Source organism: Pongo pygmaeus, chromosome 1 (assembly GCF_028885625.2).
Source record: "Pongo pygmaeus isolate AG05252 chromosome 1, NHGRI_mPonPyg2-v2.0_pri, whole genome shotgun sequence".
Lineage (NCBI taxonomy): Eukaryota > Metazoa > Chordata > Mammalia > Primates > Hominidae > Pongo > Pongo pygmaeus.
In genome coordinates, this window is record NC_072373.2 from 166,864,005 (window position 1) to 166,882,667 (window position 18,663).

At 38.8% G+C, this 18,663-nt stretch overlaps 1 protein-coding gene across 2 annotated transcripts in view; it reads right to left on the bottom strand.

Moving 5' to 3' along the window:
• The window catches only part of ALG6 (ALG6 alpha-1,3-glucosyltransferase), a 69,629-nt gene that overhangs the window by 547 nt on the left and 50,419 nt on the right, over positions 1 to 18,663 (bottom strand). The window contains exons 12-15 of one of the 2 annotated variants that reach the window (XM_054484405.2): positions 16,830 to 16,900; positions 7,865 to 7,933; positions 7,540 to 7,738; positions 6,835 to 7,151 (exon numbers count right to left, since the gene is read on the bottom strand). In XM_054484405.2, the coding sequence (XP_054340380.1) occupies positions 7,146 to 7,151; positions 7,540 to 7,738; positions 7,865 to 7,933; positions 16,830 to 16,900 (345 nt within the window). In that variant the 3' untranslated portion in view covers positions 6,835 to 7,145. Of the gene's footprint in view, positions 1 to 6,834; positions 7,152 to 7,539; positions 7,739 to 7,864; positions 7,934 to 16,829; positions 16,901 to 18,663 lie in introns of those variants that run through there. The other variant, XM_054484404.2, reaches the window with a different exon arrangement.

Genomic DNA, 18,663 nt, shown 5'->3' on the forward strand with positions numbered 1-18,663 from the left:
TTTTAAAATCTCAATGCCCACATCACACCCCAGACCAATTAAATCAGGCCTCAGTACTTTTTAAAGCTCTCCAAGTGATTCCCATGTGTAGCCAAAACCTGAGGACCCCTGTCTTATACTTCCTACCACCAAGGCACTGAAGAAAGGTATCTGGGACAAATATTAATGCTAGTCAGGGTTAAATTTATAGCATCCCTTGGGGGCCCAACAGGATATAAAATTCTAAGCTAATGGGTACAAATGTATAGGTAGCTAGAAGAAATAAAACCTAGTGTTTGGAAGGTCAGTAGGCTGAATATAGTTAACATTAATGTACATTTTAAAATAGCTAGAAAATAATAAGTTGAATGTTCCTAGCATAAAGACATTTTTAAGGTAATAAATAGCCCGGTTACCCTGATTTGATCTTCATGCATTACATGAATGAATAAATGAATCAAATTATCACATGTACCCCCAAAATATATACATCTATTCTGTATCAATTTTTAAAATTCTAAGCTAATCTTGAGAACCCATCTGTGAAAAAGTTTTCCATGGCAAATGGAAAATTACATTTCATATTCACTAAATGCTTTCAATGAGTAAAGCACATGAGGGCACATGAAAGAAAATGTGGTCCTCTGGCCTCAAAGAGTTTTCCATCTACTTAAGAGAATGTTAAATAAAATCACAAAGTCACACTGGCTTAAATACCAAGGTGAGTAGTAAAAATAATTAGCACATTTATTGTAGTTGTGTGGTCATCAGTTAGTGTGGTCTTCTCTAGGCCAATGTGCTATACAATAGAACTTCCTGCAGTAATGAAAATGTTTTGTCTGCACTCCAATATAGTAGCTGCTAACCACATGTGGCTATTGGGCATTTGAAATGTACTTACTGTGACTGAGGAACTGAATTTTTATTTAGTAAGTTTAAATTTCTATATATGTCTAGTGGCTACCGTACTGGACAGACTGTGACTCTAGACTGTGAGCTCCTTTAAGACAAAGACCAGCAAGATCTTACTCATTTTATCCCTAGCACAGTACATAGGTATACAAAAGCAGTATAAATAAATGTAGAAAGCAGTGAGAAACAGTAGTGACTTCCATGAAGTGGGTGGGACACAGAACCCTAAAGGATGCCTTAACTGCTGGCTACATTGTGACAGTATTGGTACGATCTAAATAGAGAGTAATGCAGTGATCATTCCAAATGGAAAAGCAAGGATAGGCGCCAAGAAAGCTTACAAGCAGATACAAACAAAGGCTGCCAGTGTCGTTAAAGGAAAAATTCCTGAGGCAACCTTAGTGGGAAGTGCAAACATCTGGAATGAAATCTTTAAAATAAGTTTCAAACTTAAGAAATATGGGACTGGTTGAAATGTCATAATACCACGATCTTGAGTCAGTGTTAAACAGAACAAAAACCGTCTCTTGCTGCAACTATTACCCCATTTGTCTGCTCCTATTTACACTTGTTTCCCAAAACAGTTGCCTATAAACATGCTGTGTCCAGTCTTCATCCCATTCACTAGTGAACCCATACCAATTGGGCTTTCACCCTAATCACGATGAAACTGCTATAGTCAAACATCCATAATGACCTCCAGTGCACTAAATCCAATGGTCAGTTCTTACTGCCTTACTTGATTCTCTCATTCGCATTTGAAGTCACTCCCCTCTCACTGAAACACTTCGTTCACTTGGCTTCCATGACATCACACTCTCCTGGTTCTCTCCTACCTCACCCAGTTAATTCTTAGACATCTTTGCTGGTTCCTCATGTCCCTACCTCTGCATTCTGGGGCTTCGTACCTATTCCTCGTATTAATCTATACTCATACCCTTAGTGAGTCATCCAGTAGCATGACTTTAATTACCAACTATATGTAAAGACTCAACTTCGTCTCCAGCCTGGCCCTTTCCCCTAAACCAGGGTTGTCCAATCTTTTGGCTTCCCTGGGCCACGCTGGAAAAAGAAGAATTGTCTTGGGCCACACATAAAATACACCAACACTAACGATAGCTGATGAGCTTTAAAAAATATCGCAAAAAAACTCCAGGTTTTAAGAAGTTTATGAATTTGTATTGCACTGCATTCAAAGCCATCCTCAGTTGCAGATTGGACAAGCTTGTGCTAAACTCTGGACTCACATATCCAGGTACTCCTTAATATCTCTACTTGGATATCTAATAGGCATCTAAAACTAAATATGTAAAAAACTCTTGGTCTCCTCATACTCCCGACTGCCCCCACCACACACAAAGTTCCTTCAACATGCTTCCTCCAATTCGGTAAATGGCAACCCCACCCATTCAGTTATGTATGCCAAAAACCTTGGAGTCATCCTGAACACCTCTCTTTCACAGCCCCAGCAATTTCTGTTGGCTCTACCTTCAAAATATATCAAAAATCTGACCATTTCTAACCACTTCCACTGCTAACCCTGGTCCACAGCACCATCATCTCATGGATTCCATTATCCACAATCTGTTCTCCACATAGCTACCATAGGGACCTTTTAAAACTGTAAGTCAGATTCTAGTCCCATTATAGGAAACTACACTGTTACCTCTCTAATCTTAGGTCCTATTATTTCTTCCCCTCACCCAGCTCCAATCACCATGACCTCCATGATGTTCACTGCATTTGCAGTTTTTCTCTTCTAGGATGTTCTACCCTCAATTATCTGCAATTTACTTCCTTTGGTTCTTTGCTCAAGAAAGCCCTGCCACTTTAAAATTGCATTCATCCCTCCTGCATATCATATCCATTTCTCCCTTGCTTTGTTGTTCTCCACAGCACTTATCACCCTCTGACATGCTATATATTTTACATATGCTGGTGCTGGATTTCTCCACTAGAATGCAACCTCCATGGGAGCAGGGATTTCTGTTAGTTTTGGTCACTACTGTATCCTCAGCCTCCAGAACAATGCTTGCATATAGTAAGTACTCAAAAACTATTAAAGAACAAATAAATCTGGGAGCCCATAGCGGTCCTCACCTTAAGATTACTGGACCAGATTTTGAATATCACAATAGGGCTAGACTTTGACATACACTCAGGAATCTGGGCCTATACTAACAAAAAATGAACTTTATATCTACTTTCCATTTGAACCCCTGAGTAAAGTTAATCCTCTCCTTGTCTTTCCTGTTCACCTCTTAACTTCCTACCTCCCACACCCCTATCCTCCATGGTCATTACCTAAAGTGCAAAACCCTCAGGACACCCATTCAACTCTGCCCTGAGAATACCTGCCTTGTCTTCCTACAAGATCTAAATATAAAATATCTCCTTTGAAACCTTCCCCTACACTCCCCTAATAGAGTTAGTCATTCTTTTCTCTTTGTTATCTGGGTACTTTGGGCAATCCTCTATATAGTACTCAAAAATATAAATAAGTATAACCTGTTGGGCTGGGTGCAGTAGCTCATGCCTGTAATCCCAGCACTTTGGGAGGCTGAGGCGGGTGGATCACGAGGTCAGGAGTTCGAGACCAGCCTGGCCAATATGGTGAAACCCCGTCTCTATTAAAAATACAAAAATTGGCGGGGTGTGGTGGCACGTGCCTGTAGTCCCAGCTACTCGGGAGGCTGAGGCAGAAGAATTGCATAAACCCAGGAGGTGGAGGTTGCAGTGAGCCAAGATCAAGCCATTGAACTCCAGCCTGGGCAACAAGAGTGAAACTCCATCTCAAAAAGAATAAAATAAAAAATAAAAATTAGGCAAGCATGATGGTGCATGCCTATAATCCTAGCTACTCAGGAGGCTGAGGAAGGAGGATCACTTGGGCCCAGGATTTCCAGGTTGCAGTGAGTTATAAATGCACCACCGCACTCCCGCCTAGGCAACAGAGTGAGATCCTGTCTCAACAACAACAACTTCATAACATTTGTAGTAGTTGCCAAATATTCCATGGAGCTTATATACTTATTCATGTATCATTTTTCAACTACTGGACAATTGAGCTGCCTCTAATTTTTCATTATAATAATTAGATGAATATCCATTCATTCAACAAACAAAAATCAGAGCACCTATTCTTTGCCAGGCACTGATAGATGCTACAGATCAAATGGTATGTATAAAATGCAGAGTTCTTGACCTCAAATACATTGCAATCTAGCATTTTAGACAGCCTTGAATGTAATGTGATATGCCTTAAATATATGAACTTTATGAGTAGACAAAGATGTCACATGAAAACTACATGTTAGTGTCTCTTATGAATATAAATGCAAAAATCATCAACAGAATACTGTCAAACTGAAGCCAGTGGCAGATAAAAAGAATTATACACCGTGATCCAGTAGGATTTATCCTAGGAATTCAAGGTTAGTGTAACATACAAAAATCAATCAACGAAATGTCATATAATAGAATAAAGGAGAAAAAAAAACACACATGACCAAAGATGCAGAAAAAGAATTAGACAGAATCCAGCATTTTTTCATGAGAAAAACATGTAAACTAGGAATCGAAGAGAACTTCCTCAACCAGATAAAAGACATCTATTTTAAAAAGCCCACAGTTAACATCATAGTTAATGGTGACAGACCAGATGCTTTCCCTCTAATATCAAGTAAAAGAGAAGATGTCCACTCTTGTTACCTGTATTCAACACTGTCTTATAGGTCCTAGGGTAATTAGGCAAGTAAGAGAAATAAAAGATAAAAGTCATCCACATTAGAAAGAAAGAAGTAAAACTCATGGTTTGCAGATTACATTATCTTGTATATTGAAAACTGTAGGAAATCCATTAAAAACCTATGCCGAAGAATACAAGTTGAATATACAAAAATATATTTGTATATAGTAGCAATGAACATTATGAAAATGAAATTAAGAAAACAATTCCTTTACAGTAGCATCATAAAGAATTATGCTTTAGGATCATTCGTTATACTTAAGAATAAATTTAACAAAAGAAGTCCAAAACTTATACACTGAAAACTACAAAACATTATTGAAAGAAATTAAATATCTAAATAAATGGAAATACATCCTGTGTTTGTTCATTGGAAGACTAAATATTAAGACGGCAATATTCATGGTGAAACTCCGTCTCTAAAAAAATTAGCCAGGTGTGGTGGCACACACCCATAGTCCCAGCTATTAAGGAGGCTGAGGTGGGAAGATTGCTTGAGCCTGGGAGGCAGAGGTTGCAGTGAGCCAAGATCACACCATTGCACTCCAATCTGGGCAACAAAGTGAGACCTTGTCTCAAAAAAATAAAGCAATATTCCACAAATTGATATGCAGAATCAACTCGGTCCCTATCAAAATCTCAGCTGAGTTTTGGGAGAAAACTGATGAACTTCTAAAAATCATATGAAAATAAAGGGATGTAAAATAGATAAAACAATCTTGTAAAGAACAAAATCAGTGGACTTGCATTTTCAATTTTGAAACTAACTACAAAGCTACAGTAAACAAGACAGTATGGCAGTGGCATAAAGATAGACATATAGATCAATGGAACAGAACTGAGATTCCAGAAATAAACCCTTACATGTAAGAACAACTGATTTTCAACTAGAGTGCCAGGACAATTCAATGAAACTGAAATAACTGAATAAAGTCAGACTCCTACCTCACACCATATACAATATTAACTCAAAGCGACTCAAACGCATTGATTTAAAAACTATAAAACTCTTAGAAGAAAATACAGGGGTAAATATTTGTGACCATTGGTTATACAATGGTTTCTTAGATATGACACCAAAAGCACAACAAAAGAAAAAAATAGATATACTGGATGTTATCAAAATCAAAACTTTTGTGCTGCAAATGATACTATCAAGAAAGTGAAAAGGCAACACACAGAATGGGAGAGGATATTTGCAAGTTAAATATCTGGTAAGGAACTCATATCAAGAATATATATTAAAAAAACTCTTACAACTCAAAAAGACAACCCAGTTTAAAATGGGCAAAGGATTTGAATAGGTATTTCTCCAAAGAAGATATACAAATGGCCGATAAGCGCATGAAAAGATGTTCAACATCATTAGTCATTAGGGAAATGCAAGTCAGCACTCCAATGAAATACCACCTCACACCCACTAGGATGGTTATAATTAAAAAGACAACAAATGCTGTGAAAGATGTGAAGAAATTAGAACCCTCACACATCGCTGGTGAGAATGAAGAATTGTGCTGTACTTTGGAAAACAGTTTGGCAGTTTCTGAAGATGTTAAACATAGAATTAACATATGATCTAGCAATTCTACTCCCAGGTATACACATAAGGGAAATGAAAACATATGTGCACTCAATACCTTGTAAACAAATGTTCACAACAGCACTATTATATTCATAACACTAAAAAAGTAGAAACAACTTCATGTCCATTAATTGATGAATGGATAAACAAAATGTGGTATATCCATATAATGGAATATAATTTGGTAATAAAAAGGAATAAAGTACTGATATACGCTATAACAAATGAACCTCAAAAATATGCTAAGTGGCTGGGCGCGGTGGCTCATGCCTGTAATCCCAGCACTTTGGGAGGCCAAGGCAGGTAGATCATGAGGTCAGGAGTTTGAGACCAGCTTGGCCAACATACTGAAATCCCATCTCTACTAAAAATACAAAAATTAGCCGGGCATGGTAGTGCATGCCTGTAGTTCCAGCTACTAGGGAGGCTGAGGCAGGAGAATCGCTTGAATCCGGGAGGCAGAGGTTGCAGTGAGACAAGATCATGCCACTGCATTCTAGCCTGAGTGACAGAGCAAGACTCTGTCTCAAAAAAATAAATAAATAAATAAATAAATACACACACACACACACACACACACACACACACACACACGCTAAGTGAAAGAACCGAGTCATAAAGACCACAATTTTATTATCCCATGTTATGGACTGAATTAAAATTCATATGTTGAAGCCCTAACCCCCAATGTGACTGTATTTGGAGATATAGCCTTTTGGGAGGTAAATAAGGTTAAATTAGATGATAAGAATGGGGCAGTAATCCAATAGTACTGGTGTCCTTACAAGAAAAGGAAGAGACAACAGAGGTCTCTCTCCATGTGTGACACATAAAGCAGAGACCTTCTACAAGCCAGGAAGAGAGGCCTCACCGGAAACCAACCCTGATGGTAGAACCTTGATCTTGATCTTGAACTTTTAGTCTCTAGAACTGTAAGAAAATAAATTTCTGTTGTATTTTGTTATTGCAGCTATCACAGACTAATACATTCCATTTATATGCAATGTCCAAAGTAGGCAAATCTAAAGAGGCAGAAACTGGCTGTCCAAGGAAGGGAGTTAGGAGTGAGAATAGAATTGGGAATGAATGCTAATGGGTACAGAATTTCTTCTGGGAGTGACAAAAATAATGTAAAATTAGATGACGGTCATAGTTGTACAAATCTGTGTACATACTTAAAACCACTAAGTTGTATACTTTAAACGAGTGGATTTATATGAATTATATCTCAAAAAGCTATAAAAGAAAATCACTACTTCAATAATTTTTTAAAATAGTGACATGCTGAAAAATGTGCCATTTCTTAAATTGAACTTACCAAATATTGTATAATTCTGGAAAGAAATGTAAAACATGGAAGATATTTCCTCACAGAAATGGAAAAGGATTTCAACTGCAGTTCTTCTTCAGAAGTCTTTTCAAATATTGAAAAGGAAGTTACACAAGCTATAAAAAATGCCATTGTTGTCACAACAGAGGGCATTAGGAGTTCATCCTTCAATAGAAGAGGTAGCATACTGTAAAGGAAAATTTTTAAAAATCAAAAGAGAATTATCAATTCAAACCATAACCACTTCATAAAAAAGTTTTGAATTAGTTTACAGGAATTATACTGAAAATATATGGAAATTGGTATGACTTACCTAAATGTTGACACAAGTAAAAACCAAGTAGACATAAAAGGAATTTCACTTAAAACTAAGCAGACTGGTCTAAAATGGTAAAGAAAAAAATATTTTAATATTACAGAATATAATTTCAACTCCTAATTGTAAAAAATATAAATACATTTTATCTGTCTGATTTTCAGCGGTAGCTTAAAAAAAGCCAGGAAGGCCTTCATATGGACTACTGATTCATTTTGTTAACAGTCCAGACTAAATTAGCCTAGACAAGACACAGAGGTGTCAACTCCTCATAATAATTGGAAAACTGCTGCTTCCAGTATGCCGTTAATGGAACTTTTTTTCTCTATCATACAAACAAGTAGCTTAAGAAAAGGATCAGATAAACAAATCTGAGAAGGCTTTGTCATATATTTCGTAGTACTTGGTAAATATGAATTCCCAGTATTGTTTTCAAACATCTCCTTTATGTTCTTTCATGTTACTCCGCTAAGTTAAAACTAAAGTTATGGCAGACAAGATCATCATGCCACTGGAGAGGACAAGAGAGACAAGAGGATAAAGGAAAACAAATTGATAATAATAAAATTAAAAGGAGGAAGAAATTAGTAGGAAGAGCTACATAAAAAGGGAAATAGTATAGGAACAGGAAGCACAATGCCAATAAATGGAACCACTGGCTTTATCAAAGAATTGTTTAGGGGCCAGGCACAGTGGCTCAGGCCTGTAATCCCAGTACTTTGGTAGGCCAAGGCTGGTAGATCACTTGAGGTCGGGAGTTCGAGACCATCCTGGCCAACATGGTGAAACCCCATCTCTACTAAAAATACAAAAAAAATTAGCTGGGCTTGGTGGTGCGTGCCTGTAATCCCAGCTACTTGGGAGGCTGAAGCAGGAGAACTGCTTGAACCCGGGAGGAGGAGGTTGCAGTGAGCTGAGATCACGCCACTGCACTCCAGCCTGGGCATCAGAGCGAGACGATAGGGCGAGACTCCATCTCCAAAAAAAAAAAAAAAGTTGTTTAGGGTCATAGCTCTAAGCCCTGTGACCTCCTTACCACAACTCCTGCTCCAGTACCTTTGGGATTCAATTGTGGCAATGCTCAAAGAAGGAGCATTGCTAGTTTGAAGCCCTGAGTCCTGGTCCCCATGTTTGCCCTTTATTTACTGTGTGACCTTGAGCAAATGATTAATCTATTTTCTTAAGTGGAAATGGAAATAATAATAATACCCTGTATTCTTAAGTAGTTGAAAGAACTCTTTGCAGGTATCATCTAGTGTTTACTTTTTTAAAATACAATAAACTTTCCTAATGATGGTGGTTGTTGAATAATTGTTATCATTATTTTGAATCTCTTTATTTTAAAAAATGCTCTATAAAGATTTGGGCATTCTCCCCCTTTCCCAGAAGGATGACTTTTTCCTATGTCAACTAATATATGAGATTTAAACCCTGGGATTATAAACTGATTGAAAACTACTAAAAGAAATTACTAGGCCAGGCGCAGTGGCTCACACCTGTAATCCCAGCACTTTGGGGGGCTGAGACAGGCGGATCACGAGGTCAGGAGTTCGAGACCATCCTGGCCAACATGGTGAAACCCCGTCTCTACTAAAAATACAAAAAAAAAAAAAAAAAAATTAGCTGGACACGGTGGCGCGTGCCTGTAATCCCAGCTACTCAGGAGGCGGAGGCAGGAGAATTGTTTGAACCAGGGAGTTGGAGGTTGCAGTGAGCCGAGATCATGCCACTGCACTCCTGCCTGGGAACAGAGCAAGACTCCATCTCAAAAAAAGAAATTACTAGAGGACTTTCCATTTCACTGCTTTAGAATGGATGCATATTAATAGCAAGCTCATTGAAGGTGCTCGATAAATACTGTTTTCTCTTTCTGGTTTAATTCTTTCCCATTTATGCATTCAATATTTATTTAACAAACACAAGCATTGATAAAAAATGTATTACAGCCGGCGCAGGGGCTCACAATTGTAATCCTGGCACTTTCAGAGGCCAAGGTGGGAGGATCACTTGAGCCCAGGAATTCAAGACCAGCCTAGAAAATATAGCAAGACACCACCTCTACAAAAAATTTAAAAATTAGCCTGGCATGGTGATGCACGCCTGGGGTATTTGTCACTTGGGAGGCTGAAGTGGGAGGCTCACTTGAGCCCAGGAGTCCGAGGCTGCAGTGAGCTATGACCATGTCACTGTGCTCTAGCCTGGGTGACTAAGTGAGACCTTGTCTCTTAAAAAAACTTACTACATATAAGCACTGCTCTGAAAGGAATACAAAGATGATTATAACTCAGCTCCTAACCTCAAAGTACTTAAAATTCATCACCAAACAGTGAAATGCCCTACATCCTCAACCTCTTCTCTGAACCCCTCCCTTTACCACCTTGTTTGAAACAATGCCTGGCTCTCTACTCTGAGGACAGTACTGCCCTCTGCCCTCTCAACTGTGCCTGTTTTTGTTGTTTCCACAGTCTTCAAGTGACTTGGCCTGGAGGTGGGAAGTAACCTCCTTGATCTTCCTCACTACTTTCCTGCCAGTTTTCCCTCTTTCCACCCTAATAATCTCCAGCTTTGAAACTCTTGTCATCACACTTTATCCCCGATTATTACCCATCTTGTAAATACTGACCAATCACAGGGCCGCTTCCTCCATTACCCAAAGATTTCAACTCCTTTCTCACTATCACTCTCCACAAACTGACTTAATTCTTGGCAATTTTAACATATACATAGATCTTCCCTCTCATTTGCTAGAACGCCTCTCTTCTAGTGATCTCATCTTTAATCCTGTCCCTTACGGTCATACTTTAGACTGCACCTCCTCCATGACTCTCACCACTATCTCCTGCCTTTTGGATATTCCAACTCCAACAATCTTTTGATCCTACCAAGATCTTCAATTCATTGTTCCTACCACCTTTTCACTTTCCCTCATCATTTCGATGGCCTTTTCCCTTTTTACCTACCTTAAATTCTAAGGTCAATCATTATAATCACTCCCATACATTCACTCTTAAGCCCTCAAGCAAGGGAGTTATCCTAACCAGACAAAACCATAAACTTGGAAATACCCAACTCTCCACCAGCGCTTCCTCCAACCATACTGAACAACTGCTCAAGAGAAAAACAGCTACCCATACTAACTGGTCTCACTTTAAATATATGATCATGATATTCAAGTGCCCTGCAATTACTATATATTTCCCTGATCTGTTTACACTCTGTCTCTCCTTAGAAAATGTTTCACACTTCTCCCTCCTACTTCCAACAGCTTCAACCCACTCTTGGCTAATGACTTTCCCTCTCACTTCAATAAGAAAACTGAAGCAGTTAAAAGAGAACTTTCACAGATGTCCACCATCACATTTGCTCCCTTCCCAGCATCTCTACCAATATAGCCTATTCACCCCTTTTACTAAAGAGGAACTCTTCACACATCTGTCCAATGCCAATTCTTCCATTTGTGCTCTAGATCCTACCCCATCTCCCTTTCCCAATGACAGTGCTCCAGCAGCTCCTCCTCTCGAGATCCTGTACCATCAGCTTTCCTTCTCTGCTGATCGTTCCCCTGCCTTTATTGCTCCTCTCTTAAACAAACAAATCTATCTTGACCCCATTTTCTCTACCAATTATTGCCCTATTTTTCTGCTTCCTTTTTCAACAAAACTCCTCTGAAGAACAGTCTACCTTCCTCACACCATATATAAAAACTCAACTGGGCGCAGTAGCTCACACCTGTAATCCCAGCACTTTGGGAGGCCAAGGCAGGCGGATCACTTGAGGTCAGGAGTTTGAGACCAGCCTGGCCAACATAATTAAACCCCTATCTCTATTAAAAATACAAAAATTAGCCAGCTGTTGTGGCGGGCAACTATAGTCCCAGCTACTTGGGAGGCTGAGGCAGGAGAATCTCTTGAGCCCAGTAGGTGGAGGTTGTAGTGAGCGGAGATTGCACCACTGTACTCTAACCTCGGTGACAGACCAAGGCTCTGTCTCAAAAAAAAAAAAAAAAAATTAACTCAAAATGGACCAAAGACATAAACATAAGAGCTAAATCCATAAAACTCTTAGAAGGAAAATGAGGGTAAATCTTTATTTCTTTGAGTTTGGCACTGGTTTCTTAGATATATACCAAAAGTACAATCGAAAGACAAGATAGGTAAATTAGACTTCATCAAAATTAAAAACTTTTGTGCATCAAAAGAACACTATCAGGAGGGTAAAAAAGACAACCCAAAGAATGGGAGAAAATATTTGCAAATCATATATCTGATAAAGGTTAGTACCCAGGATACATAAAGAACTCCTAAAACTCAAAAAATGACAACCCAATTAAAAATTGGGCAAAACGGCCGAGCACAGTGGTTCACGCCTGTAATCCCAGCACTTTGGGAGGCCGAGGCAGGTGGATCACGAGGTCAGGAGTTCAAGACCAGCCTGGCCAACACAGTGAAACCCCACCTCTACTAAAAATGCAAAAATTAGCCGGGTGTGGTGGCACGCGCCTGTAGTCCCAGCTACTCGGGAGGCTGAGGCAGGAGAATCACTTGAACCTGGGAGGCGGAGGTTGCAGTGAGCTGAGACTGCGCCATTGCACTCCAGCCCGGGTGACAGAGTGAGACTCCGTCTCAAAAAAAAAATTAGGCAAAGGATTTAAATAGGCTTGTCTCTGAAGAAGATAGACATATTGTGCCAACAAGCACATAAAGAGATGCTCAATATCATTAGTCATTAGGGATATGCAAATCAGAATCACAATCAGATACCACTCATATCCACTAGCATGGCTATAATCAAAATGATGGAAAATAACAAGTGCTATCAAGGATATGGAGAAATTGAAGCCTTCATATATTATTAGTGGGACTGTTAAGTGGTGCAGCCACTGTGGAAAAGTTTGGTGGTTCCTCAATAAGTTAAATACAGAATTGCCATGTGACTCAGCAATTCTACTCCTGAGTATAGACTCAAACAGAAACTTGTACATGAATATTCACAGTGGCACTATTCACAACAGCCAAAACGTGGAAACAACCCAATGTCCATCAACTGATGAATGATGAACAAAATGTAGTGTATCAATACAATGCAATACTATTCAGGCATAAAAAAGAATACAGTTCTGATACAACATGGATGAACCTTGAAAATATTAAGAAGCTAGACACAAAAGACCACATATAATATGATTCCATTTATATGAAATATTCAGAATAGACAAATTCACAGAGATTTGCAGAAAGCAGATTAGTGGCTAGAGGGACTGGGGGAAGGGAAAATGGAGAGGGACTGCTTTGGGTATGGGATTTCCTTTTGCGGTGATGAAGATGTTCTGGAGGTAGATAGTGGTGATGCTTGTACAACAGTGTGAATGTACTAATTCAAAATGTAAAATTTATGCCATGTGTACTTTACCACAATTTTAAAAATATAATTTTAAATATTTCTTTTAAAAAATGAATTATCAGCCAGGTGCAGTGGCTCATGCCTGTAATCCCAGCACTTTGGGAGGCCAAGGCAGGGGGATCAGTTGAGGTCAGGAATTCGAGACCAGCCTGGCCAACATGGTGAAACCCTCTCTCTTCCAAAAAATACAAAAATTAGCTGGGCGTGGTGGTGTGCGTCTGTAGTCCCAGCTACTGGGGAGGCTGAGGTGGCAGAATCGCTTGAACCCAGGAGGCAGAGGCTGCAGTGAGCCAAGATCACGCCACTGCACTCTAGCATGGGTGACAGAATAAGACCCTGCCTCAAAAAAAAAAAAAAAAAAAATGCATTATCTCTACTTGACTTTAGTTCTTCTCCTCTTGTTTTTTCTATTCTTTTTTCCTTTGTTTTTTGAGACGGAGTTTTGCTCTCATTGCCCAGGCTGGAGTGCAATGGTGCAATCTTGGCTCACCGCAACCTCCACCTCCTGGGTTCAAGTGATACTCCTGCCTCACCCTCCCGAGTAGCTGGGATTACAGGCATGCATCACCACACCCAGCTAATTTTGTAATTTTAGTAGAGATGGGGTTTCTCCATGTTGGTCAGGCTGGTCTTGAACTCTCAACCTCAGATGATCCACCCACCTGGGCCTCCCAAAGTGCTGGGATTACAGGTATGAGCCACCGTGCCCAGCCCATTTTTTCTTAACCCTACCTAATCAGGCTTCTTCCTGCATTGCTCCACCAACACTGGCCCTACCAAAGTCACCAGTGACTTCCATATTGCTAAGGCAAATAATATATTCTCAGCCCTCATCTTATTTGACCTATAAGCAGCATCTGATGCAACTTACCACCTCATTTCCTTAAAACACCTTCTTTTATATATATATAAATATTTATACTTAAAGTATATATATTATTATATACATATATTATAATATATATGTACTTTAAGTTCTGGGATACATGTGCAGAACGTGCAGGTTTGTTACATAGGTATACATGTGCCATGGTGGTTTGCGGCACCCATCAACCCGTCATCTACATTACATATTTCTCCCTAATGCTATCCCTCCCCTAGCCCCCCACCCCCCAACAGGCCAGTGTGTGATGTTCCCCTCCCTGTTTCCATGTGTTCTGATTGTTCAACTCCCACTTATGAGTGAGAACATGTGGTGTTTGGTTTTCTGTTGCTGTGTTAGTTTGCTGAGAATGATGGTTTCCAGCTTCATCCGTGTCCCTGCAAAGGACATGAACTCATCCTTCTTTATGGCTGCATAGTATTCCATGGTGTATATGTGCCACATTTTCTTAATCCAGTCTATCATTTATGGGCATCTGGGTTTGTTCCAAGTCTTTGCTATTGTGAATAGTGCCTCAATAAACATACGTGTGCATGTGTCTTTACAGTAGAATGATTTATAATCCTTTGGGTATATACCCAGTAATGGGATTGCTGGGTCAAATGATTTATAATCCTTTGGGTATATACTCAGTAATGGGATTGCTGGGTCAAATGGTATTTCTGGTTCTAGATCCTTGAGGAATCACCACACTGTCTTCCACAATGGTTGAACTAATATACACTCCCACCAACAGTATAAAAGCATTCCTATTTCTCCACATCCTCTCCAGTATCTGTTGTTTCCTGACTTTTTAATGATCACTGAGGCAGGAGAATCACTTGAACTAGGGAGGCGGAAGTTGTGGTGAGCCAAGATCACGCTATTGCCCTCCAGCTTGGGCAACAAGAGCAAAACTCCATCTCAAAAATAATAATAATAATAAAATAAAATAAAATTGCAACCTCTACCTGCATCCCATCCTCCAGTACTCCCAATTACTCTTGCTCTGTTTTATTTCTCCATCATGGTATTTATTACCTTCTAACACACTCACTTCTTTTTTTTTTTTAATAAGTGTCTATCTTTAAGAATGATAGCTAAGAAGGCAGGGATTTTTGTCTGGAATATATCCCAAGTGCACAAAACAGTGCCTGATAAATAGAAGGCACTCAATAAATATTTACTGAATGAAATATTTGTTTAATGATATGATTAGCTGGGACCAGGTCAAAAGGAACTTTTATTTATTTATTTATTTATTTATTTATTTATTTTTGAGACAGAGTCTCACTCTGTCGCCCAGGCTGGAGTGCAGTGGTGCAATCTCAGCTCACTGCAACCTCCACCTCCTGGGTTCAAGCAATTCTCCTGCCTCAGCCTTCCAAGTAGCTGGGATTACGGGTGCCCGCCACCATGCCCGGCTAATTTTTTTGTATTTTTAGTAGAGACAGGGTTTCACCGTGTTAGCCAGGATGGTGTTGATCTCCTGACCTCATGATCCGCCTGCCTCGGCCTCCCAAAGTGCTGGGATTACAGGCTTGAGCCACCAGGCCCAGCCCAAAAGGAACTTTTAATGCAAACTGTAAAACCATTTACCAAAAATAGCTTAAAGCCATGCACTGTTACAAATAATCTAGGTGCATTTGTAGAAAATGAACCCCTAGAAGTTCAGTGTCTGAGAACTAATCTGGTCAGATTACACATCCTGAATGAGCTGCCTTTCTATGAGTATAAATTCTGGGGAAATATATTAATACATGTTTGAAAGTAATGCCTCTCCACAGTTTCATCCCCTGGTACCAGTGATTTGTGTAGGGTCAGCCTAGCTTCATATAATAGTGGTAAGCTCTAACTCAGGTTTGGGCCTCAGAGGATGGCATTAACCAGTCTTCCCAGTCTACAATGATATGAGACTGTTTTGTTTAGAGCCAAGAAGCCTTCCACACAGGCCAGCCCAGCTCTGCACTAAGGTTTTAGTCCAAAGCTCCACCTAATAAAAGCAATACTGCCTGCCATTTGTCATTGGTCATTCTGTACATGTCTCTTCCACAGGATCCTAGTGAACACAGGGTGAGGGGTAGAGCAGTAGTGCGTTGGGATTGACCTAGAGGAGGATTTCAGTATTCCAAAGGGTTCTATGCAAATACGATTTTAATATTAGGATATCATACTCCCAGCTGTCATCCACTGCTTTCTGTGAACACCAGGAAAAAAATTTAATGCTTCTAAAACAAAGTAGTCTGGTTACAGATTGCCAGTAGGATCTAAACTAAGCTTGTGGCACAAAAGAGAAAGAAGGCAACATACAAAAGACCCCATGGAAGTAAATGGAAAGAAGGTGGCTACTGAATAGATGTCGAAATGAATGAAATGAAAAAGCAAAGATGACAAACAGGCTCCAATATGATGAAAACCTCTTTGAAGGATATATTTTTTATTAGCATGTAGAAAATATAAGTGAAGGAACAGGAAGAAATTACTATTATGTCAATAATATTCTACTAAAATTTTTCAGTTTAAAATACATTTTATGAAGAAAATCAAAAATTCTGGAAAAAACACGACTATGAAATCATTTGATGCAAAGATATAACATTTGTGTAGTTTTGTTTTGCATTCAAATGTATATTTGTATGTAAATTATAAAGTTATATTATAAACACATAATAAACACATACTTCAAATGTTTCTACTTACAGTGATACCAAGAGAATGGATTTTTCATGTACTTGGAAAGAAAATAAAAAGAATGATAGTGCACAGCTAACCTTTAAGAAAAAAGGGGGGAAAATGAGATATAACAACTTGTGAAATAGCATATCAAGTTAATTATAGAATCTAAATAAAAATCATTTCAAATGAAAGTTGAAAGTGTATTAAAGCTCTATTTAGAAGTAAAATACAAACAACACTAGTATGCATATTTTAATCAAATTTAAAAATTGACATATTTTTTCAAAAAACAATGATTATAAAGCTTTATTTAACCATCTAAGTTCATTATAACTCAGTTATTAATAAACAGAACTAGTAAATACCTCAGACACAACAATCATACATTCATCCTCCCTTGGAATCTTGGACAACTTAAATTTAAAAGCATGAAAGACAAGAAGGTCAGAATCTAAAATCGGCAAAACAAATCTATTTTGGTGTTTTAAAACATGCACTTCAATAAAATATATTAATGTTTTATAAATTAATCACGTGCTATTTAGAGTTTTAAATAAAAATTATCTATTTTAAGAAGTTTATATTCTGCAAATTAGATATGGATAACTATCCAGTTGCTCAAGCAAAAACCTTGAATCTTATCCATGCTACACATCTAACCCATCAGCAAATGCTATCTACAGCACCTCCTAAATACAATATCCATCCACTTCTCTCCATTCCCCTCTGCCAAGGGTGGCAGAGGAGTGGTCTAAGCCACCCTCCATCTTTGTAGTAGTGCAATAATCTCCTAATTGGTAGCACTCCTGCCTCTTGATAGTCCATTCTCCAAACAGTTACCATATCAGATCATGTAATTTTCCTGTTTAAAATCCTCCAATAGCTTCCTATTATACTTAGAAAAAAATCCCAATGCCTACAAGATCTGGTTCCTGCCTTCTCTTCCAACTTATCTCTTGTATCTCCCTCACTCATTTTACAGCAGCCACTTCATTCCTCTCCTTTTGCCATATGTGTTCCTGCCTTAAGGAAAAATATGATTCTATCAAGTCAGGGCCCAGATCTTCGTGTGATTGGCTCCTTCTGGTTGGTCATTCACTTCTTGGCTCAAATACTATTTTAATATTTAATATTTATATATTATTAAATAAATTATATTTATATTTATATATTAAATATATAAATATAATATATAAATATTTATATATAATATAAATATTAAATTTAATATTTAATAATAAAGCTACTCAGAAAAACCCTAAACTATAGAAACCTTCTCTAGAAAGGTTTCCTTTACTCAATCTAAGTGTCCCCTAACCCCATTCCATCAGCTCTCTTTTCACATAACACTACTTTTTTCTTTTTTTTGAGATGGAGTTTCACTCTTGTTGCCCAGGTTGGAGTGCAGTGGCGCAATCTCCACTCACCGCAACCTCTGCCTCCCAGGTTCAAGTGATTCTCCTGCCTCAGCCTCCCAGTAGCTAGGATTACAGGCATGCACCACCATGCCCGGCTAATTTTGTATTTTTAGTAGAGACAGGGTTTCTCCATGTTGGTCAGGCTGGTCTTGAACTCCCGACCTCAGGTGATCCACCCACCTCGGCCTCCCAAAGTGCTGGGATTACAGGTGTGAGCCACCATGCCTGGCCAACACTACTTTCTTCATAGCACTCATTACTCCCAGATGCTTTCTTGTTAATGGATTTATTTTGTTTATTGTCCATCTCCTGCCACTAGCATGGAAGGCCCCAAGTAAGAGAGCAGGGATGTCATCTGTCATTCCTTTACATGCCAGTACCTAGAGGAGGACCTGGCATATGAGAGGGCGCTCAATACCTGAAAAATTAAATATAAATCC